The 25,098-nt window shown below is 35.9% G+C and overlaps 1 protein-coding gene across 7 annotated transcripts in view; it reads left to right on the top strand.

Annotated features, from left to right (window-relative positions):
- Window positions 1–25,098, top strand: part of LOC150098829 (PHD finger protein 14) — a 570,499-nt gene that overhangs the window by 356,433 nt on the left and 188,968 nt on the right. For all 7 annotated transcript variants that reach the window (XR_016549471.1, XM_090404762.1, XM_090404761.1 and 4 more), the window contains 2 exons: window positions 4,264–4,359; window positions 12,804–12,901. Coding sequence is in view for 6 of the 7 variants with exons in the window: in XM_090404762.1 (XP_090260888.1) it covers window positions 4,264–4,359; window positions 12,804–12,901 (194 nt within the window). In the remaining variant the exon portion in view is untranslated. The remainder of the gene's footprint in view (window positions 1–4,263; window positions 4,360–12,803; window positions 12,902–25,098) is intronic.

Below are 25,098 nucleotides of genomic sequence, written 5' to 3'. Positions count from 1 at the left end.
CATTTATCATTGTTGTTTTGTGCCATCCAGCCAGTTTTGATTCTTGGTGAGCTTGTGAACAGCTCTCCATTCCACTGAGCCTCTTCTCCTTTCTTTCAGTAATTGTAAGTTCAAGTTGATAATTTCTTTAATGTTGTTCATTGAACTGTTTTATGGTTTTCCTCTTCTTCTTATTCCCTCCTTCTTCCCCAATATAACTGCCTTTTCCAGTAATTCATCATCTCGCATAATATGAACAAAATACATCAACTTCTGTTTAATGGTCATTGCCTCCAAGGAGCATTCTGTCTTTGTTGTTGTTATTATTATTACTTGACACCTCCAAGGAGTCCGAAGACTCATCGAGGGAGGGCACCTATTCCACAAGTCTCCGTCTCAACCACTCAATCCACCAGCTACAGTGAACAGCATCATCTACACCAATGCCATCTACCGCCAACCACCACCACTAGTATTTTCACAGACAATCGCAAACATCCATGCCCAAATCCCAGCAAGATTTGAACCCACAGCCTTTTGGCTGGAGAGCTGATATTCTAACCACTCAGCCAGCCAGACCGAGTGGTTTTCATTTTATTCTCTAAAACCTTCTTATTGGTTATTCTTGCAGTCCATGGGATTCTTAATAGTCGCCTCCACACCCATAATTCAGATAAATCCATTCACTTTCTGTCTGTCTTCTTAATAATCAACTTTCACATCCATACGTCACTATTGGAAATACCATTGCTTTGACAATTCTAACTTTCGTGGCCTTACTCACACCTCTATCTTTCATAATTTTTGTCAGGTTTAACAGGTTTTTTTTTAACTATCCTCATAACTATCTTTCTTTTAATTTCATTTTTACATTTACCATCATTTCTAATTCTGGACTACAGTAAATCACAACTTTCAATAATTTCTATTTTATCTCCCTTTATTTAAATTGCCAGAAGCCATCACTTTTGTTTTGCTGATGTTTAAATTAAGCCTGGCTTTGTTAGGTTCTGTCTTAACCAATAGAATCAACCACTCCAGATCTTCCTTAGTTTCTGCTATGAGGGTTGTATTCATCTGCATATCTTAAATTATTTATTTTTCTGCCACCAGTCTTAATAGCTGGATCTTTGTCTAAATCTCATAATATATTCACTATAAATATGAAAAAGGTAGGGCGACAGTATACAACCCTGCCATGCCGTTTTTTCCATGAACATTGTCTGTTTCTCCAAAGACTGTTTTTTTTTTTTTTCTGAGGTTCTTGGTTGTCATACAGCTCTCTTATGAAGTGAATTAGATGTTCAGCGAACCTCATCATCTACACCAACGCCATCTACTGCCCACCACTACCACTAGTATTTCCACAGACAATAACAAACATCCATGCCCAAATCCCTCAGGATTTGAACCCACATTTGAATTCCCATTGATCTCATTACAATCCATAGTCTGTTGTGATCCATGCAATCAATAGCTTTCAGCTATCAGCTAACACCTTTTTATTCCCGTATATAGGGAGTAGGCGAGGCCATTTAGCCCTCTCTAACTTCAATAGCTTTCTTATAAAAAAAAAAAAAACAGATGAATACTTCCTTCTGAAATTCTTTTGTTCTTTCATAATCCATCTCATGTTTGCTATGTGGTCTCTAGTTCCTGTACTTCTCCTAAAGCCTGCCTGTTCTTGTGGCATTTCTCTATTTACATATGGCTCCAACCTTTGTTGGATCATTTTCGGCATAACTTTACTTGCATGTGAAATTAAAGCAATGGTTCTATAATTCTCACAATCTCTGTTTTTTTTTTTTTGTTGTTGTTTTTTGTTGTTTTTTTTTAATTGGGATGAATACTGATGTTTTCCAGTCTCTAGGCCAGTATATTTTCTTCCAAACCTGTTGACAAATTTCAGTCAATATATTCACTACTTCATCCCTAACTACTCTCAATAATTCCATTGACACACCATCAGCTCCAGAAGCTTTTCCTTTTGGCAGTTGTTCAATTGCTGATATCACTTCACTTTTCATTATCATGGGTTCCTTAACAAATTCTCTCCTTTCAAATTCTTCATCATCATCATCATCAAATTCCTGCCATATACCCTCAAGGGGTGTACAGGATATGACAGTACTACATGAAAAAATTACATCATTACTAACTTCCTATCTACAATTTTCCTCCAAATCAGTCTGTTACTTGTCAAGACTCCAACATTATCAGATCTTATATTTCTATCGTCTAAGGCACTTTGTACCGTATCAATCCACCTATATCTTGGTCTTCCTCTGGGTCGTTTTCCTGCCATCCTGGCAGAGAACACTTGTTTTGCTAATCTTTCCTCTCCCATTCTATTTAAGTGACCATACCATCTGAGATTAGCTCTGCTAACGCATTCCTGGATGCTGACAATGTCAAGATCTTTCCTAATATCCTCATTTTTAATATGATATTGCCATTGATGCCATCTGTTCATGCCTCTAATCTTTCTCAGGACTCTCATATCTGCGGTCTCTAGTCTTTGGTCAAGTGTTTTACTTCTGACCCAGCTCTCAGATCCATAAGTTAAAATTGGTTTGAACACAGTCTTGTATACAGCTAATTTAGTGTTCCGACTAATTTCTTTCTTATTCCATATGAATTTATTCAATTGACTTCCCACGATACCAGCTTTGCTGATTCTGTTGTCTATTTCTATATTTAGTTTACCATCTTCAGTAAAAATTGTGCCTAAGTAGCTGAAATGTTTTACTTGTTCCACAGGTTCTCCATTCACAACACAGTTGACATTTTCAGTGATTCTGCCTATTTTCATTGTCTTTGTCTTTTTATTGCTGACCTTCATACCATATCTATTACAACAGCTATTCAATTTAGTCAGAGAATCTTGCAGGCTTGTAGCGGATTTATTTAGAAGTATAACATCATCCGCATAAAGCAAAGAGCTGACATTAACATCTCCAATTTTGATATCAGGTTTAATACCACATTCCTTCATAATGTGATCCATATAGATAATGAATAACAGAGGGGATAATGTACATCCTTGTCTCACACCAGATTTAACATTAAACCATCTTCCTGTACTTCCTTCAATTCTAACTGCTGACTCACAACTCAAATAAAGACTAAGTATTGCTTGATATAATGCCCCATTGACACCATATAACTGCAGCGTATTGAATAGCTTCTCTCTTGGCACCTTGTCATATGCCTTTTCCAAATCGACAAAACTTAAATACAGATCTTTGTTATATTCCTATGCTTTCTCGACTATTTGTCGTAAAGTGAAGATCTGATCCTGACAGCCTCTATTTGGCCTGAATCCAGCTTGTTCTTCACCAAGCTTTTCTTCCACAATTCTTCTCAACCGTTTCTCAAGTATACTTGCATAGATCTTGCCAGGAACACTCAGTAGGGAAATACCTCTGTAATTCTCACATTCAGTTTTATTTCCCTTTTTATATATGGGTACTATGAGAGCTCTACTCCAATCATCGGGAATTTGTCCCTCTGTCCAGGCTTTCTGAACTATGCAGTGCAACCACTGTAAGACTCTTATACCACCATACTTCAGCATTTCTGGTCGAATATCATCTACTCCTGCTGCCTTTCCACATTTCAAGCCTTTGATGGCTTTTTCTACTTCAAGTATGGATATGTATTCCTGACTGCATACTTGATCAGTGTTTTTTATCACTGTGCTGTCATCACTGCTTGTTTCATTTAGCAGTTTTTCAAAGTAATTACTCCATACTTCAAGGATATCTTTTTCTCCTGTTTTCATTTCATCTTTATCATCTCTAATTCCTTTTACAGCACTCTTTCCTCCATTCGTAAGCTTCTTCAACAACCTCCAGAATATTTTGTCACCTTCTTGATATTTATTTTCTATATTCTTGCCAAAGTCCTCCCATGACTTTTGTTTAGCTAGTTTTACACACTGTTTAGCTTCTTCAATATTATTTAATATTGAATACTCTTTCCACTATTTTTCACTGCTTCTTCTTTCATCAGACATTTACCCAAGTTACTTTTTATAACTCCTAATCTAGGGATAAACTTCCCTATAACATCATTTATTTTTCTAAACAGATTTCTTGTTCTACCCATAATATTGCATTCTTCAATTTCCTTGCACCTTTCCATGATTCATACCAGCATAAATGCTTTAAAGTTATGTAGAAAAATTTTTTTTTATCCTTTTTTATTATGGGTGATGTTTTTTTAAAAAAAAATTTCATATATATATATATTAATTTTGCAGTTTTCATATATTTACAATAGCTGCTGAATGAAGTTGAAACATTGAGGAAACAAAATTCCCAACTTCAAGAAAAAGGGATTGAATATTGGAAAATGCTGTGTGATCTGGGAAATAAAGTAAGAAAGTACTTTTTTTTTAATTTGTAATACACACACACACACATACACATACATACACACTCATAGAAACTGTATCACCTGCTGTAACCATGTTTTTTTTTTTTTTACAAAAAAAAGTATCAAAATTTAATTTTCAACTACACAGTTTTACTAACATTCAAAGCTAAAAATTCACTTTTTACTGTTTAGTACTTTGTGGGTTTCTCCTCTTGCCTTTATTACATCTTGGCATTAGCAGGGCATTAGGTTACACCACCTAAGTAGCTAATGTAAGATAACTAAAAAAAGGGCATTAAATTTCCTAACTTATTAAAAAACAAAAAAAAAAAACACTTATTACTTCACTCTCCTAACTTAAACAGATCAAATGGTCTGCGTCTATCCCTTTCTGGGAGATAGTACTTTTTGAATCAGCTAATCTTTCCTAACTTTATTTTATCTAATTGTATAATTTTTTTTAATAAGTTAGGAAATTTAATGCCTTTTTTAGTTATCTTACATGAGCTAATTAGGTGGCCCCTTTTGGAATTGCCTGTTAATGTTCAGTTACCATTAAGCATTCTTGTACTGAAGATGTCTTTCATACTTTGGTGAAATTTTTACGTTTCATTCCAGTATTATAATTCATTTAAGTATTACTGAATATATAATTTAGAATTTTTGTGAAATAAATACCACCATTCAGTGAAACATGAAATCAAATGCTTTACAAGAGGAAAAAAAAGTTTGTTATTTAAAATTAAAATGATCATCATCATCATCAAATTCCTGCCATGTACCCTCAAGGGGGTGTACAGGATATGACAGTACTACATGAAAAAATTACATCATTACTAACTTCCTATCTACAATTTTCCTCCAAATCAGTCTGTTACTTGTCAAGACTCCTATCAGATCTTATATTTCTATCGTCTAAGGCACTTTGTACCGTATCAATCCACTTATATCTTGGTCTTCCTCTGGGTCGTTTTCCTGCCACCTGGCAGAGAACACTTGTTTTGCTAATCTTTCCTCTCCCATTCTATTTAAGTGACCATACCATCTGAGATTAGCTCTGCTAACGCATTCCTGGATGCTGACAATGTCAAGATCTTTCCTAATATCCTCATTTTTAATATGATATTGCCATTGATGCCATCTGTTCACGCCTCTAATCTTTCTCAGGACTCTCATATCTGCGGTCTCTAGTCTTTGGTCAAGTGTTTTACTTCTGACCCAGCTCTCAGATCCATAAGTTAAAACTGGTTTGAACACTGTCTTGTATACAGCTAATTTAGTGTTCCGACTAATTTCTCTCTTATTCCATATGAATTTATTCAATTGACTTCCCACCATACCAGCTTTGCTGATTCTGTTGTCTATTTCTATATTTAATTTACCATCTTCAGTAAAAATCGTGCCTAAGTAGCTGAAATGTTTTACTTGTTCCACAGGTTCTCCATTCACAACACAGTTGACATTTTCAATGATTCTGCTTATTTTCATTGTCTTTGTCTTTTTATTGCTGACCTTCATACCATATCTATTACACCAGCTATTCAATTTAGTCAGAGAATCTTGCAGACTTGTAGCGGATTTATTTAGAAGTATAACATGCATCCGTATAAAGCAAAGAGCTGACATTAACATCTCCAATTTTGATATCATGTTTAATACCACTTTCCTTCATAATGTGATCCATATAGATAATGAATAACAGAGGGGATAATGTACATCCTTGTCTCACACCAGATTTAACATTAAACCATCTTCCTGTACTTCCTTCAATTCTAACTGCTGACTTACAACTCAAATAAAGACTAAGTATTGCTCGATATAATGCCCCATTGACAAAATATAACTGTAGCGTATTGAATAGCTTCTCTCTTGGCACCTTGTCATATGCCTTTTCCAAATCGACAAAACTTAAATACAGATCTTTGTTATATTCCCATGCTTTCTCGACTATTTGTCGTAAAGTTAAAATCTGATCCTGACAGCCTCTATTTGGCCTGAATCCAGCTTGTTCTTCACCAAGCTTTTTTTCCACAATTCTTCTCAACCGTTTCTCAAGTATACTTGCATATATCTTGCCAGGAACACTCAGTAGGGAAATACCTCTGTAATTCTCACATTCAGTTTTATTTACCTTTTTATATATAGGTACTATGAGAGCTCTACTCCAATCATTGGGAATTCGTCCCTCTGTCCAGGCTTTCTGAACTATGCAGTGCAGCCACTGTAAGACTTTCATACCATCATACTTCAGCATTTCTTGTCGAATATCATCTACTCATCCAATAGCTTCTCTCTTGGCACCTTGTCATATGCCTTTTCCAAATCGACAAAACTTAAATACAGATCTTTGTTATATTCCCATGCTTTCTCGACTATTTGTCGTAAAGTGAAGATCTTATCCTGACAGCCTCAATTTGGCCTGAATCCAGCTTGTTCTTCACCAAGCTTTTCTTCCACAATTCTTCTCAACCGTTTCTCAAGTATACTTGCATATATCTTGCCAGGAACACTCAGTAGGGAAATACCTCTGTAATTCTCACATTCAGTTTTATTTCCCTTTTTATATATAGGTACTATGAGAGCTCTACTCCAATCATCGGGAATTCGTCCCTCTGTCAAGGCTTTCTGAACTATGCAGTGCATTAACTGTAAGACTTTCATACCACCATACTTCAGCATTTCTGGTCGAATATCATCTACTCCTGCTGCCTTTCCACATTTCAAGCCTTTGATGGCTTTTTCTACTTCAAGTATGGATATGTATTCCTGACTGCATACTTGATCAGTGTTTTTTATCACTGTGCTGTCATCACTGCTTGTTTCATTTAGCAGTTTTTCAAAGTAATTACTCCATACTTCAAGGATATCTTTTTCTCCTGTTTTCATGTCACCTTTATCATCTCTGACTCCTTTTACAGCACTCTTTTCTCCATTCCTAAGCTTCTTCAACAACCTCCAGAATATTTTGCCACCTTCTTGATATTTATTTTCTATGTTGTTGCCAAAGTCCTCCCATGACTTTTGTTTAGCTAGTTTTACACACTGTTTAGCTTTCTTACATTTGTCTCTGTATTCTGTAAGAGTAAAAGCTGACTTATTTGCCAGGAACTTTTGATATGCTTTCTTCTTTTCTTTAACTTCCTGTGACCACCAGGGAGTTCTGATTTTTTTATCCTTGCACACAACCTCACCACATGCCTCTCTAGCAGAATCAATCAATGTTTTCTTCAGAGTTTGCCTCTGAATCTCCAAGGTTTGATTCCTGTTCTCAAACTCTTTTATTTTATTTTCAATAATCTTTCTGTATTTTAGTCTACAGTTCACATGTGAGAGCTGCTCAACTTTTATTCGCTTTAAAACTTTCTTACATGTTATTCTTTTCAATATGAAATTCAATTTTATCCTGCTCAAGACTAAATAGTGATCACTTCCAATTTCAAATCCTCTGTACACTCTGGTGTCCTGCACCAGGGAGAAAACATCACTATCAACAATAATATAGTCAATGAGACTTTTCTTATTCCTAGCCTCTTCTCTCCATGTGAATTTGTGCACATTTTTATGTTGGAACATGGTGTTAGTAATAACCAGTCCATGTCCTGAGCAGAAATCCAACAGATATTTGCCATTATTATTAGCTTTGCTCTTTTCTCCAAATTTTCCCAAAATATTTTTGTATGTCACAATCATTTTCTGCTCTGCTATTTAGATCCCCAACAAGGACCAACTTTTTTTTTTCATTGTGTCAGTTGCTTTTTCTAAAGCGTCAAAAAATTCCTCCACTTCTACCTTAGTAGAACCTTCTGTCGGACCATAGGCACAAATAAGTCTCATTGTCCAGTTCCCCATTCTATTATTTGCCCACATTACTCTACTTGAGACTGACTGCCATTCAAGAAGATTTGCCTCTGATTTGGTGTTGAATACTATGGCTTCTTAAGGGCAAAGCTGTATAACTGAGAGGAGACCTCCACATAGCCTTTAAAGGAATGCGGAGAACCAACCAGGGCTTCTGACCTAATGTCCAATCCTCACCTTCTCATGGTGCACCCTGTTGCGTATCTACTTTGATACTGAACGAACGAGGATGGGCTGGCAATTTGGGGTTTAGCCGACCAAATTGTATTCTTATTGGTTAAACCAAAATAAAAAATTATGGTACAACATGACAAAATTTCATGCCGGCTGGGGCGTCGCCCGGTTAAACAAGGCCCCCGTTGTTTTCACCAGGGTACCAGGGCGAACAGCGAAAAGTCAGCTACTGGAACAAATCTGAAAACAAACCCCAACTCAACATCACCAGAGTTAAAGATCGGTACTATCAACATAAGAAGCCTGAATGGCAAAGAAATGGAGCTAGCTGAGGAATTAGATAAGTACCAGATCGATATAATAGGGGTGACTGAAACAAAAAAGACCAAAACTGGTGAGATCTTTCTGAGCAATAAATACAAAATGTTATATTCAGGCAATGACAATCAAGGAAAAGAAGGAGTAGCCATAGTATTCACCACAAAATACGAGAATAATCTTCTTGAATGGCAGTCAGTCTCAAGTAGAGTAATGTGGGCAAATATGAGAATGGGGAACTGGACAATGAGACTTATTTGTGCCTATGGTCCTACAGAAGGTTCTACTAATGTAAAAGTGGAGGAATTTTTTGAGGCTTTACAAAAAGCAACTGACACAATGAAAAATGAAAAGTTGGTCCTTGTTAGGGATCTAAATAGCAGAGTAGGAAATGATTGTGAGACATACAAAAATATTTAGGTAAAATTTGGAGAAAAGAGCAAAGCTAATAATAATGGCAAATATCTGTTGGATTTCTGCTCAGGACATGGACTGGTTATTACTAACACCATGTTCCAACATAAAAATGTGCACATATTCACATGGAGAGAAGAGGCAAGGAATATGAAAAGTCTCATTGACTTTTCACATTCCTTGTTATTCGTATTTCATATTTCAATAAGTTGTTGTTGATAGTAATGTTTTCTCCTTGGTGCAGAACACCAGAGTGTACAGAGAATTTGAAATTGAAAGTGATCACTATTTAGTCTTGAGTAGAATAAAATCGAATTTCATATTAAAAAGAATAACATGTGAGAAAGTTTTAAAGCAAATAAAAGTTGATCAGATGTCAACTGTAAACTGAAATACAAAGATTATTGAAGAAAAAATGAAAAAGTTTGAGAACTATAACCAAACATTGGAGAATCAGTGGCAAGCCTTGAAGAAAACTCTGATTGATTCAGCCAGAGAGGCATGTGGTGAGATTGTCTACTAGGATAGAAAAATCAGAACTCCATGATGGATACAGGAAGTTAAAGAGGCAGTGAAGGAAAAGAAGAAGGCGTATCAAAAGTTCCTGGCAAATAAGTCAGCTTGTGGTCTTAGAGAATACAAAGACAAATGTAAGGAAGCTAAACAATCTGTAAAACTAGCTAAACAAAAGTCATGGAAGGTCTTTGGCAAGAAAATAAAAAAAATAAATATCAAGACGGTAGCAAAACATTCTGGAGGTTGTTGAAGAAGCTTAGGAATGGAGAAAAGAATGCTGTAAAAGGAGTTAGAGATGATAAAGGTGAAATGAAATCGGCAGAAAAAGATATACTTGAAGTATGGAGTTATTACTTTGAAAATTTGCTAAATGAAACAAGCAGTGATGACAGCACAGTGATATAAAAACACTGACCAGGCATGCAGTCAGGAATACATATCCATACTTGAAGTAGAAAAAGCCATCAAAGGCTTGAAATGTGGAAAGGCAGCAGGAGTAAATGATATTCGACCAGAAATGCTGAAGTATGGTGGTATAAAAGTCTTATAGTGGCTGCACTGCATAGTTCAGAATGCCTGGACAGAGGGATGAATTCCCAATGATTGGAGTAGAGCTCTCAGGGTACCCATATATAAAAAGGGAAATAAAACTGAATGTGAGAATGACAGAGGTATATCCCTATTGAGTGTTCCTGGTAAGATATATGCAAGTATACTTGAGAAACGGTTGAGAAGAATTGTGGAACTAAAGCTTGGTGAAGAGCAAGCTGGTTTCAGGCCAAATAGAGGCTGTCAGGATCAGATCTTCACTTTACGACAAATAGTGGAGAAATCATGGGAATATAACAAAGATCTGTATTTAAGTTTTGTCGATTTGGAAAAGGCATATGACAAGGTGCCAAGAGAGAAGCTATTCAAAACGCTACCATTATATGGTGTCAATTGGGCATTATATCAAGCAGTACTTAGTCTTTCTTTGATTTGTAAGTCAGCAGTTAGAATTGAAGGAAGTACAGGAAGATGGTTTAATGTTAAATCTGGTGTGAGACAAGGATGTACATTATCTCCTCTGTTATTCATTATCTATATGGATCACATTATGAAGGAAAGTGGTATTAAACATGATATCAAAATTGGAGATGTTAATGTCAGCTCTCTGCTTTATGCGGATGATGTTATACCTCTAAATAAATCCCCTACAAGTTTGCAAGATCCCCTGACTAAATTGAATAACTGTTGTTATAAATATGGTATGAAGGTCGGCAATAAAAAGACAAAGACAATGAAAATAGGTAGAATCGTTGAAAATATCAACTGCGTTGTGAATGGAGAACCTGTGGAACAAGTAAAACATTTCAACTACTTAGGCATGATTTTTAGTGAAGATGGTAAATTAAATATGGAAATAGACAACAGTATCAACAAAGCTGGTATGGTGGGAAGTCAATTGAATAAATTCATATGGAATAAGAGAGAAATTAGTCGGGACACTAAATTAGCTGTATACAAGACAGTGTTCAAACCAGTTTTATCTTATGGATCTGAGAGCTGGGTCAGAAGGGAAACACTTTACCAAAGACTAGAGACCCCAGATATGAAAGTTCTGAGAAAGATTAGAGGCATGAACAGATGGCATCAATGGCAATATCATATTAAAAACAAGGATATTAGGAAAGAACTTGACATTTTCAGCATCCAGGAATGTGTTAGTAGAGCTAATCTCAGGTGATATGGTCACTGGAACAGAATGGGCGAGGAAAGATTAGCAAAACAAGTGTTCTCTGCCAGATTGGCAGGAAAACGACCCAGAGGATGACCAAAACATAGGCGGATTGATACGATACAAAGTGCCTCAGACAATAGAAATATAAGATCTGGTAATGTTGGAGTCTTTACAAGTAACAGACTGATTTGGCGGAAAATTGTAGATAGGAAGTTAGTAATGATGTAAATTTTTCATGTAGTACTATTATATCCTGTACACCCCTTGAGGGTGCTTGTCAGGAATTTGATGATGATGATGATAAAAAAATAAACTATTGGTTTCTGCAGTTGAATTAGACATTAGTTTAAAATGTAAGTTTCTGTGACCTAGCAGTTCTGTGTGGAAGCTTCCAGTTATTGACACTACATTTTAAAGTAAATAACAGTATAACAAAAAAATATGCATCATTAGGGGTACTATCAAAAAGTTATGCATAACAAAAGACTAGAATCAATTAATTACATATATTAGATGTTAATTTCACAACTGGTACCTACAAATAAGTAACCAGACTAAAAATGTTAAATTCATTACTGTATGCATATTGGAACATTGGCAGTTGTTGCTGTCATGTTCTGTGGCATCACACTTGTATCCTAGGTCTGTGGCAGTTAGATTTTTAATGAAAGCAGACCAAATTTGGTGTAAGATTAAGTCTTGATTTTGGTCACATTGTGTGGAGACCCTTAGCATTTGCAAAACTTTCTTTAACTTTCTCGTAAAACAATTATGATCAATATAAGGCATTTTTGCTTCTTGCCAAACACTGCTTGATGACCTGTGGTAGTTGTGTAGGATGCCAAGCCTGATTTATGCTGTATTCTATTTTTTAATATCTTTTACATGTTCAAATATGCAAATCTCCCCCTGACCTTCCTGTTCAGCCTACATAGCAAATGCCACAAGAGCAATGAAACTCATAAATGCCTGTGATATGGAGGTTTGGATGGAATCTGGAGATTTTATGCAAAGGTAAAAAAGCCACTTTGAGGTACTCACATTGCAACATAGCCACTTTGTTTGTAACATTCTTAATGTAAGGTTGCATTCCTAAAATTTTGTTATTTACCTTAGAATGTGGTCTCAATACTGGAAACTTCCCATAAACATTAGTTTGTCAAACATGAATTAAATTGTGGTTCATACAGAATCAGCCTCTTAGAAATCCTTGTTATATTCAAACAGCTGACCTCTCAACTGTCTGAATATAATGTTGTTTTCTTCAGTATTTCTTGCATCCATGTAAGATCCAATTTTTTGTTCACAAGGACTGCTGTGCTATAGTTATGTCATGGTTGTCCAGTAGTGGTGTCTGGTAATTAATAATGCCAGAACTGTGCAGAGATATGTTGTTCATTAATACTATTTTTTCCCAGTAATTCTTATTATCTAATTCCAGAAATGTCCTTTGCCTGAAGTTTTGAAACCAAAACGAGCAATTAAATCACCAAGTAGAAATAGCAAAAAATCTGAATCCTCCACTTCTGTTATTCTGGAGTAAGTAAATTAATAAATATATATATTTATAAATTATTGGTTTATACCTATTTCAAATTTTGATTTAATAATTATGAGAATGTTTTTTCTGATAAGTACAGGTTTAAGAATAAATACAATTAAACACTAACGAAATGTTAATTTTTGTAAATAACATTTATCAGAGTTCTTGGTGACATCTAACCAGATCAAGTTTCATGCTGATGCATGTTTCAGCCTCTTATTGTGAGGTTAAAATTGTGCAGTACATTATTTATTGTTACTGTTCAAATATTTGAAATAACTACATCTTAATGATTACAAATCATTAAGAACCTGCAGCTCAGTAGGTTTTGACAATGCCTTTCTGTTGGAAAGACCTGGGTTCAAATTCCATCTAAGATGCAAACAACCTTTATCACAGTTTTCAATTAAGGTGATATTAGCTAGTCTCATATGGAGGTTTTCCTTCTGATCACACCAAGATACTTAGCGGTGGTTTCACTTAGTGACAGGCAAAAATCTAGAGCAGAACCTCTTATCTCCTAGGACAAGCACCCACTGATATCAAGGGTCTTCTTCCTACCAACCTAAAAAAGAACACTTGTTTTGCTAATCTTTCTTCTCTTATTCTGTTTAAGTGACCATACCACCTAAGATGACCTCTACTAACACATTCCTGAATGCCAGCGATGGCAAGTTCTTTCCTAATATCCTCATTTTTAATATTATACTGCCATTGATGACATCTGTTCACTCCACTAATCTTTCTCGGAACACTCATATCAGAGGTCTCCAGTCTTTGATCAAGATTTTTATTTCTAACCCAGCTCTTAGATCCTTAAGTTAAAATTGATTTGAACACAGTCTTCTATACAGCTAATTTAGTGTTTTGACTAATTTCTTTCTTATTTCATATAAACTTATCCAGCTGATTTCCTACCATATCAGCTTTACTAATTCCGTTATCAATTTCTATATTTAATTTACCATCTTCACTAAAAATTGCACCTAAATAGCTGAAATGTTTTACTTTTTCTATAGGTTCAATTCAATTCAGGATACAGTTGATGTTTCCAGTGTTTCTGCCCATTTTCATTGTCCTTGTCTTTTTATTGCTGATTTTCATGCCAGTTTTATTACAACAGTTATTCAGTTTAGTCAGGGAATCTTGCAGACATGTACTGAATTTATTCATCATCAAATTCCTGACATGTACCCTCAGGGGGTATACAGGATATGATGGTACTACATCATTACTAACTTCCTATCTACAATTTTCCTCCAAATCAGTCTTTTACTTGTCAAGACTCCAACATTATCAGATCTTATATTTCTATCATCTAAGGGACTTTGTACTGTATCAATCCACCTATATCTTGGTCTTCCTTGCAGAGAACATGTTTTGCTAATCTTTCCTCGCCCATTCTGTTTAAGTGACCATACCATCTGAGATTAGTTCTGCTAACGCATTCCTGGATGCTGACAATGTCAAGTTCTTTCCTAATATCCTCGTTTTTAATATGATATTGCCATTGATGCCATCTATTCACGCCTCTAATCTTTCTCAGGACTCTCATATCTGCAGTCTCTAGTCTTTGGTGAAGTGTTTTACTTCTGACCCAGCTCTCAGATCCATAAGTTAAAACTGGTTTGAACACTGTCTGGTATACAGCTAATTTAGTGTCCCGACTAATTTCTCTCTTATTCCATATGAATTTATTCAATTGACTTCCCACCATACCAGCTTTGTTGATACTGTTGTCTATTTCCATATTTAATTTACCATCTTCACTAAAAATCATGCCTAAGTAGTTGAAATGTTTTACTTGTTCCACAGGTTCTCCATTCACAACGCAGTTGATATTTTCAACGATTCTACCTATTTTCATTGTCTTTGTCTTTTTATTGCCGACCTTCATACCATATTTATAACAACAGTTATACAATTTAGTCAGGGGATCTTGCAAACTTGTAGGGGATTTATTTAGAGGTATAACATCATCCGCATAAAGCAGAGAGCTGACATTAACATCGCCAATTCTGATATCATGTTTAATACCACTTTCCTTCATAATGTACATCCTTGTCTCACACCAGATTTAACATTAAACCATCTTCCTTACTTTCTTCAATTCTAACTGCTGACTTACAACTCAAATAAAGACTAAGTATTGCTTGATATGATGGCCCATTGACACCATATAACTTCAGCGTATTGAATAGCTTCTCTCTTGGCACCTTGTCATATGCCTTTTCCAAATCGACAAAACTTAAATATAGATCTCTGTTATATTCCCATGATTTCTCAACTATTTGTCATATAGCGAAGATATGATCCTGACAGCCTCTATTTGGCCTGAATCCAGCTTGTTCTTCACCAAGCTTTTCTTTCACAATTCTTCTCAACTGTTTCTCAAGTATACTTGCATAAATCTTGCCATGAACACTCAGTAGGAAAATACCTCTGTAAGTCTCACATTCAGTTTTATTCCCCTTTTTATATATGGGTACTATGAGAGCTCTACTCCAATCATCAGGAATTCGTCCCTCTGTCCAGGCCTTTTGAACTATGCACTGCAGCCACTGTAAGACTTTTATACCACCATACTTCAGCAATTCTGGTCGAATATCATCTACTCCTGCTGCCTTTCCACATTTCAAGCCTTTGATGGCTTTTTCTACTTCAAGTATGGATATGTATTCCTGACTGCATGCCTGGTCAGTGTTTTTTTATCACTGTGCTGTCATCACTGCTTGTTTCATTTAGCAAATTTTCAAAGTAATTACTCCATACTTCAAGGATATCTTTTTCTCCCGTTTTCATTTCATCTTTATCATCTCTAACTCCTTTTACAGCACTCTTTTCTCCATTCCTAAGCTTCTTCAACAACCTCCAGAATATTTTGCCACCTTCTTGATATTTATTTTCTATATTCTTGCCAAAGTCCTCCCATGACTTTTGTTTAGCTAGTTAATTTTCTCTGTTTAGCTTTCTTACATTTGTCTCTGTATTCTCTAAGAGCACAAGCTGACTTATTTGCCAGGAACTTTTGATATGCTTTCTTCTTTTCCTTCACTGCCTCTTTAACTTCCTGTTGTTGTGTCCTGAATAATCAAAAAAATAAGTAGGACAAAACACTAATTTATTCAGGAACAACTGACCTTGATTGTAGAGAATGTGGTGTTTTGACAACGAACGCCATGTATATATGTATAAATAAGACTAAGATAGAAGTGAAGAAATATTTAATATGTGAAACTTAACCTATTTTGCTGTTTTAAGGATACTTGTGACATAAGACTGAATGACAAATGCACGTAAACACAAGAAAGATATTTAATTAACCAAATATTTCGGTCTGGAAATAGCAGACCATCTTCAGTGGTATTACAAGAACAGTTTTAAAAAATACAAGCTAGTCTTTTTTAATGGTAGATCATTAAAAATAGAACATGGTGCGTGATGTTATATCACTAAGTATTAAGTATAAAATGGAACATTTTGCAGTAGAGACATGATTGAAAAAAAATAATAATAATTAATGAGTAATCTTGATTAGACTTTCCCAGATTTTTAATATAGATATACAGTCATTACGATTCAGGTTGGGATGATGGAGTAAGGCCTCCACGCTTTCCTTGAACAAACGTTCGAACCTATAACGGGATCTATGTAAGAGGTGAGTCCTGGACCAAAAGATGCTGTGGTCAGTTTCGATCCCGTATTGAGCCAATCCAGACTTTTCAGGTTTGTTGTGAAAAGTCTGGATTGGCTCAACACAGGATGGAAACTGACCACAGCATCTTTTGGTCCAGGACTCACCTCTTACATAGATCCCGTTATAGGTTCGAACGTTTGTTCAAGGAAAGCGTGGAGGCCTTACTCCATCGTCCCAACCTGAATCGTAATGACTGTATATCTATATCAAAAATCTGGGAAAGTCTAATCAAGATTACTCATTAATTTTTTTTTTTTTTTCAATCATGTCTCTACTTCAAAATGTTCCATTTTATACTTAATACTTAGTGATATAACATCACACGCTGTGTTCTATTTTTAACGATCTATTGTTAGTATTTTTCTAGCTTGTATTTTTTAAAACTGTTCTTGTAATACCACTGAAGATGGTCTGCTATTTCCAGACCGAAATATTTGGTCAATTAAATATCTTTCTTGTGTTTATGTGCATTTATCATTAACCTGTTTTGCAGGAAGTCTAATAGAGAAATCTATTTAGGGTATTAATTTATTTAAAGCAATTTGTTCATGTATTATAAGAAAGCAAAGTGTATAAGCTAGGGTCCAAGGGTAACATTTTAGCCGTCCAGAATAACGTATGGCCGGAGGGAAAGTGAAGTTATGCAAAATGGAAGCTGGAACGCTTTCTAAGAAAACACGGCACGCGCATGTGGAGGTGTGCGGAGCGCGATAAACAACGTGGCGAAGTGTGTGAATCTCCTAGATTGAAGCTGGCAATATGAACGCCAATCCCCCACACACAAGGCTTTTTGGTTCCTGTTTCCTGACCTCGTGGACGTTGGCTCTCGGTCTCTGCCAGCGGAGAAGATTCTAGGCTGGCCGTGGAAGTTATGAGTCGTCTGTTGTAGCATGCGAGTTAGGGCTAGCAATTTCCTCAGACCAGGATAGCTATGCTATATTGTGCAACAGTAATCCAGATGTGTGCCTGCGATACTAGTGAAAGTCCTGAGCGGCACATGGCCTTTCCAATTCAGAGAATCTGGCCATGCAGCTATCGTGTGTGACCCAGAGAATTGTAGACCTTAAAGGAGCCTTGATGTCCAGACAAGGCTGAAGAAAGAACTGAAAGTCATTCTAGGAACGGTAATGTAGATTGTCATATTCTGTTTTCCAGTTGAAGATTTATGTGCGAAATCTTTAGGATATTTTGTGTAATGGACTTATTGTAAGGAACTTTAGGAACCATCCCTAATTTAGCATTGACCTGTCCCTTTTCGAGAAATGTTTCCCTAGAAGGGATTTGCATAAGAGATGATTGTGATATGTTGAGAAATATAACAAGTGACCACGTGAGTGATAAAGGATAGGTTACATAGGCTATAGAAGTTTGTTAAATTATACATAGAAGTGGTCCAAGTAATTTGTTCGTGTATTGTAATGTTAATATTGAAATATGTCAATATTTATAGCAACACCATATAGTTAACCATGCATTTATGTTTTCTCATATATAATTTCTTGATTTAATAAATATGTTTCATAGCATTTGCCTGTGTCCAGCTTGTTATATGAATTCAAATAGCCATTCATAAAATTACCATCAAACCTAGCGGGAGGAACCATGAGTATAATTTGATATCTAGAGCCATGACTGCATGCTAAGATAAAGAGAACAGGAATTAGTTTATTTACTGTTGGAAGTAAATTGTGTATCACTCTGAGCCACCTTGGATAAGAGCCTCGTCTATCCTCAGTATTGGCTGGCAGAGTTAAAATATAAATTTGTCAATATTTATCAGGTGAACTGTCTCAGAGGATGTGTTTAAGAGCAGTGTCCCATACTTGGATAAAGCCCTAATCATAAATTAAATTACACGTGACTAAACTTAAGAATGGCCTAAATTTAGCTTGTTTAAAGAAAGGGAAATTTGTATGAGTGAGTAGGGTATATATAATTAACACTGTGCCCACCATGGAGTTCTGATTTTTCTATCCTTGCAGACAACCTCACCACATGCCTCTCTGGCGAATCAATCAATGTTTTCTTCAGAGTTTGCCACTGAATCTCCAAGGTTTGGTTCCTGTTCTCAAACTCTTTCATTTTTCTTCAATATTCTTTTTGTATTTTAGTCTACAGTTCACATGTGAGAGCTGCTCAACTTTTATTCGCTTTAAAACTTTCTTACATGTTATTCTTTTCAATATGAAATTCAATTTTATCCCGCTCAAGACTAAATAGTGATCACTTCCAATTTCAAATCCTCTGTACACTCTGGTGTCCTGTACCAGGGAGAAAACATCACTATCAACAATAACATAGTCAATGAGACTTTTCTTATTCCTTGCCTCTTCTCTTCATATGAATTTGTGCACATTTTTATGTTGGAACATGGTGTTAGTAATAACCAGTCCATGTCCTGAGCAAAAATGCAACAGGTATTTGCCATTATTATTAGCTTTGCTCTTTTCTCCAAATTTTCCCAAAATAATTTTGTATGTCTGACAATCATTTCCTACTCTGCTATTTAGATCCCCAACAAGGACAAACTTTTCATTTTTCATTGTGTTAGTTGCTTTCTCTAAAGCATCAAAAAATTCCTCCACTTCTATCTTAGTAGAACCTTCTGTGGGACCATAGGCACAAATAAGTCTTATTGTCCAGTTCCCCATTCTGATATTTGCCCACATCACTCTACTTGAGACTGGCTGCCATTCAAGATTAGCCTCATATTTAGTGTTGAATACTATGGCTACTCCTTCTTTTCCTTGATTGTCATTGATTGAATATAGCATTTTGTATTTATTGCTCAGAAAGATCTCACCAGTTGTTGTCTTTTTTGTTTCAGTCACCCCTATTATGTCGATCTGGTACTTATCTAATTCCTCAGCTAGCTCCATTTCTTTGCCAATTTAGGCTTCTTATGTTGATAGCACCGATCTTTAACTCTGGTGATGTTGAGTTGGGGTGTGCTTTCAAGTTTGTTCCAGTAGCTGACTTTTCGCTGTTCGCACTGGTTCCCTGGTGAAAACAACAGGGGCTCTTGTGTAACCGGGCGATGTCCCAGCCGGCATGAAATTTTGTCATGTTGTATCATCATGTTGTATATTAGTTTAAGCCAATAAGAATATAATTTGGTCGGCTAAATCCCAAATTGCCAGCCCATCCTCATTCATTCAGTATCCAGGCAGATACCCAACAGGGTGCACCAAGAGAAGGTGAGGATTGGATATTAGGTCATAAGCCCTGATCGGTTCTCCGCATTCCTTTAAAGGCTATGTGGAGGTCTCCTCTCAGTTATACAGCTTTGACCCTTAAGCACCCCTAATGGATTTATTTAAAAGTATAACATCATCATCATCATCTGCATAAAGTAAAGAGCTAAGCTTAACACCGATTTTGATATCAGATTTAATACTACATATAGATAATGAATAACAGTGGAGATAATATGCACCCTTGTCACACACCTGATTTTACCTCAAAATCTTCCTGCACCTCCTTACATTCTAACTGCTGACTTATAGTTTAAATAGAGACTATATATTACTTGATATAATATCCCATTTACACCATTTAACTTGTAGTGTTTTGTAGAGCTTTCCTCTTGGCACCATGTCATATGCCTTTTTCAGATAAACAAAACTTAAATACAAATCCTTGTTATATTCCCAAGATTTCTCAACTATTTGTCTTAAAGTGAAAATCTGATCCTGACAACCTCTATTTGGCCTGAATCCAGCTTTTTCTCCACCAAGCTTCCCTTCCACAATTTTTCTTAGCCATTTCTCAAGTATAAGTGCATAAATCTTATCAGGAACACTCAGCAGAGACACACCTCTGTAATTCTCACATTCAGTTTTATTTGTCTTTTTATAGCTGGGTGCTATGAGCGCTCTAGTCCAATCATCTGGAATTCAGCTCTCTGACTATTGTAAAACTTTTATACTTCCATATTTGAGCATTTCTGGCCAAATTTCATCTACTTCAGCTGCCTTTCCACAGTTTAAGTTTTTGATGACTTTTTCTACTTCAAGTATGGATATGTATTCCTGACTGCATTCCTGTTCGAAGATTTCTACCGTGCTGCCACTGCTAGTTTCATTTAGCAGTCTTTCAAAGTAATTACTCCAGACATCTAGAATATCTTCATCTTCAGTTTTCATGTCACCTTTATTATCTCTGATTCCTTCTACAGTACTTTTTCCTCCATTTCTAAGCTTTTTCAGTAGTCTCCAGAATATTTTGTCACCTTCGTGATATTTATTTTCTATGTTCTTATCAAAGTCTTCCCATGACTCTTGTATACCTAAACATTTTTTCTTTCTTGCATTTTTCTCTGTATTCTCTAAGAGCAAAAGCTGTCTTACTTGCCAGGATCTTTTGATGTGCTTTTCACAACACAAAAACAATAAATTATGCAGAGATATTTATTAACTGACTTATATTTCACTGCATTTCAAACCAGCATTTTCAGAGCACAATGGCTTGTTGCAACGTGCACACGATTATGAGTGCAGGAAATAATTCCAATTATAAACAAACAAAAGAACTAAAGTCTTTTGGCATCTGGTAATGTTGTAGAGAAGAAGTTGTTGTTGAAGTTAATCTTAAGATGACTGTCTCCTAGATTTTTGGCAGATTAATACAACCATGCAAGAGTACTTCATAGCATTGCTGATTCTATAAATAGTCTTTCTGACTTGTAACAACTTCTGTATAGCACATTGATTTTTTTCTGTTCAATCTTATGTGAAGGGGTGTTGTCTAAAACATCATCATCATCAAATTCCTGCCACGTACCCTCAAGGGGCGTATAGGATATGATAGTACTACATGAAAAAAATTACATCATTACTAACTTCCTATCTACAATTTTCCTCCAAATCAGTCTGTTACTTGTCAGGACTCCAACATTATCAGATCTTATATTTCTATCGTCTAAGGCACTTTGTACCATATCAATCCACCTATATCTTCGTCTTCCTCGGGGTCGTTTTCCTGCCAACCTGGCAGAGAACACTTGTTTTGCTAATCTTTCTTCACCCATTCTGTTTAAGTGACCATACCACCTGAGATTAGCTCTGCTAACGCATTCCTGGATGTTGACAATGTCAAGTTCTTTCCTAATATCCTCATTTTTAATATGATATTGCCATTGATGCCATCTGTTCATGCCTATAATCTTTCTCAGGACTCTCATATCTGCGGTCTCTAGTCTTTGGTTAAGTGTTTTACTTCTGACCCAGCTCTCAGATCCATAAGTTAAAACTGGTTTGAACACTGTCTTGTATATAGCTAATTTAGTGTTCTGACTAATTTCTCTCTTATTCCATATGAATTTATTCAATTAACTTCCTACCATACCAGCTTTGCTGATTCTGTTGTCTATTTCTATATTTAATTTACCATCTTCAGTAAAAATTGTGCCTAAGTAGCTGAAATGTTTCACTTGTTCCACAGGTTCTCCATTCACAACACAGTTGACATTTTCAATGATTCTGCCTATTTTCATTGTCTTTGTCTTTTTATTGCTGACCTTCATACCATATCTATTACACCAGCTATTCAATTTAGTCAGAGAATCTTGCAGACTTGTAGCGGATTTATTTAGAAGTGTAACATCATCCGCATAAAGCAAAGAGCTGACATTAACATCTCCAATTTTGATATCATGTTTAATACCACTTTCCTTCATAATGTGATCCATATAAATAATGAATAATAGAGGGGATAATGTATATCCTTGTCTCACACCAGATTTAACATTAAACCATCTTCCTGTAAAAAATATGTCTAAAACATAGTCTGCCATAATGATGATAGTGAATGTATTTCTTATGTTCTCTGAGGCAGTTATTAACTGATTTTTGTCTGTCCATGACAGGCCATGTTACAATCACAAGTCTCTTCATTCCAGGATAGAATACACTGCAGGTTGTGTTAGAGGATGGACTCTATCTTTAATTAGTGGATCAGGATTACCATTTTAAAGTGTGGTTTGAACATGGTATGAAAGTTATATTTCTGTAGTACTTTAGCTGTCTTTTTCAATGTACAGTATTTATGATAGGAATAATGATGCTTTGCTCTTGTGTGTCAGGGAATGGGAAGTATGTTGTGTGTGTGTGTGGGGGGGGATGAGGTTAGTATTTTGTCTCTTCTAGGCATTTAAGCATTATCCAATAAAAAAAAGTGTGTGAAGGTAGTGCCAAGTAGGGCTGCATCACCATAACAAATAGCCTTTGCTCTATGAGTTAGCATTTTGGGGATTCCATACTGTTTGGCTGGATGGTGACGATGATGATGTGATTGTTTATGTAGGTATCTTCCAGTTCTGTGTTAATCTTCTATAAATAGAGAAAGATAGTGAACCATCTAAAAGATTAGTTACTAGTGTGTGTGTCAAGAAAGGCAAACAGTTATTTGATTCTTTTCTAATGTGAACTGTATTTTAGAGTTGGCTATTTAGGTGAGTTAGCAAGAAATCCATAGTGTCTTACTCATGGGACAAAATGGCAAGTTAGTCATATATATATCACAACCAGACTAAAGGTTTGATAGTAACTATGCTAAGTGCTTTCTTCTCAGAATGTTCCATGTAAAAATTGGTCAAATGGGGGGGAGGAATCCATTGCAGTACTACTAATTTGTTTGTAGATTTTTCTTTGCCTTGTAAGGTGACCATACAGTAAATCCAAAGGTAGGAGAAAGCTTACATCTGAACCAATATAAAATTCACTATTGAACTAGAATAGCACAAAAAAATACCTTTCTTTGATATCCTTGTCAAAGTAAACGAAGAAGAAAAAAGGTTATCCATCTCCATATACAGAAAACCTATACCACAATGAGAAGATTTTTAAATGCCCCTTCACATCACTATCCATTTCAAAAGATAGGCATAATTAAGGTTTACGGGACAGGGCATACAATATATCTAGCACACTAAATTTCACAAAACCATGCTACCCATCATAGAGTATCATATTCTTATCCACTAATTACTGAATTCTCTTTTTGACCAACTTTTCCAGTACTTTTACCACCATTCCTGAGATTCTTATTGGTCTGTAATTTGCTACCACAGACTTAGGTCCTGCTTTATGCAAAGGAACCTTCCACTCACTCTTGAGACTTCAATTAAACAGTCTAGACAAAGGCATAGCCAGTTCCCCTGCACATTCTCTGAAAATGCAAGCTAATATCCTATCCAATCCCATAGCTGTATTTGCCAGATTCTGCAGTATCCTAAGTACTTCCAATTCATCAACCTCTGTTTTCACATCACTCTCTGTACCTTCAACAAAATAACAACAATATCTTCATTTGATGATGAAAGTTTATTTTTCACTTGGTTAGACTATAATAAATTTAGTTTAATTCTTTATCCAAGTGTGAGCAAACAAAGTTTGTGCCTGAAAGTATCTTCAGGACTGGGGTAAGGTGGTACAACACCAGGCAACTCGTTGCAAAGGTGGAGCAAGATCACAACACTCCTATCTGAGTATCTCCCATAATGCTAAACACATCTCCTTGCAGATATTTTGCAACGAGTTGCCCAGTGTTGTACCACCTTACTCAGTCCTGAAGATACTTTAAAGCGCAAACTTTGTTTGCTCACACTTAGATAAAGGATTAAACAAAATTTATTATAGTCTAACCAAGTGAAAAATAAACTTTCAACATCTTTCTCTAAATCCAGAGTAATTTAATAAAAAAAGGTGGCACACCGTTTGGCAACTCCTATAGGTAGAGATGACCTTGCTAATGCTTCTGCCTGGTATCTCCACTAGTGCTTGGCTCCCTGTGAAGAGACCTCAATAAAGGTCGAAACTAGTCTGGGTAGTGGCCCTTCCCTTAATGCATAACATTATTCATATCTGCAAGGAGATGATATTGCTTCCTTTAGATATCCATTGACTGTACTCCTATGCATTGTGAACATTCTTCCCTTGCATATCTTCATGCCATGGTACCGCTTCAAGCTGTCTCCTAAGTGTATCATAATCACCTGCCTTGTAATTCCACACATACCCCTTCTTAACTGAAATTTTCATGTTTTACTGCTTCCTAAATCAATGCCATACAGTCACTTTCCTCAATTGTTGAAAGTTTTTCACTTGGTTATATTATAAATTAAAGATACCAAGAAATTATTACTTGGTTTAATCCATTATCCAAGTGTAAACAAAAAAGTTTGCATCTGAAGTATCTTTTGGGACTGGGGCACTCGTGGCAAAGGTGGTATGACTTCACATCACTTGCCTTAGTATCCCATAATGCAAAGCACATCTCCTTGCGGACATGTATAATGCTATGCATTATGGGAGGGGTCACTACCCATACCGGTTTCGATCTTTATTGAGTTCTCATCAATGGATTCCAGACCCGGAAGTGAGATACCAAGGTAGAAGTAATGCAGAAGTGTCTAATCTAGAGTATTTTAATAATAAGGTGTGACACCTTTTGGCAACTCATTTAGGAAAATATGACTTTTGCATTACTTCAACCTTG

This window comes from Typopeltis vanoorti, chromosome 15, assembly GCF_054136105.1.
Source record: "Typopeltis vanoorti isolate ZY-2024b chromosome 15, IOZ_Tvanoo_1.0, whole genome shotgun sequence".
Lineage (NCBI taxonomy): Eukaryota > Metazoa > Arthropoda > Arachnida > Uropygi > Thelyphonidae > Typopeltis > Typopeltis vanoorti.
Note: the sequence above shows the minus strand (reverse complement) of the source record. Positions and strands in the feature narration are given on the sequence as shown.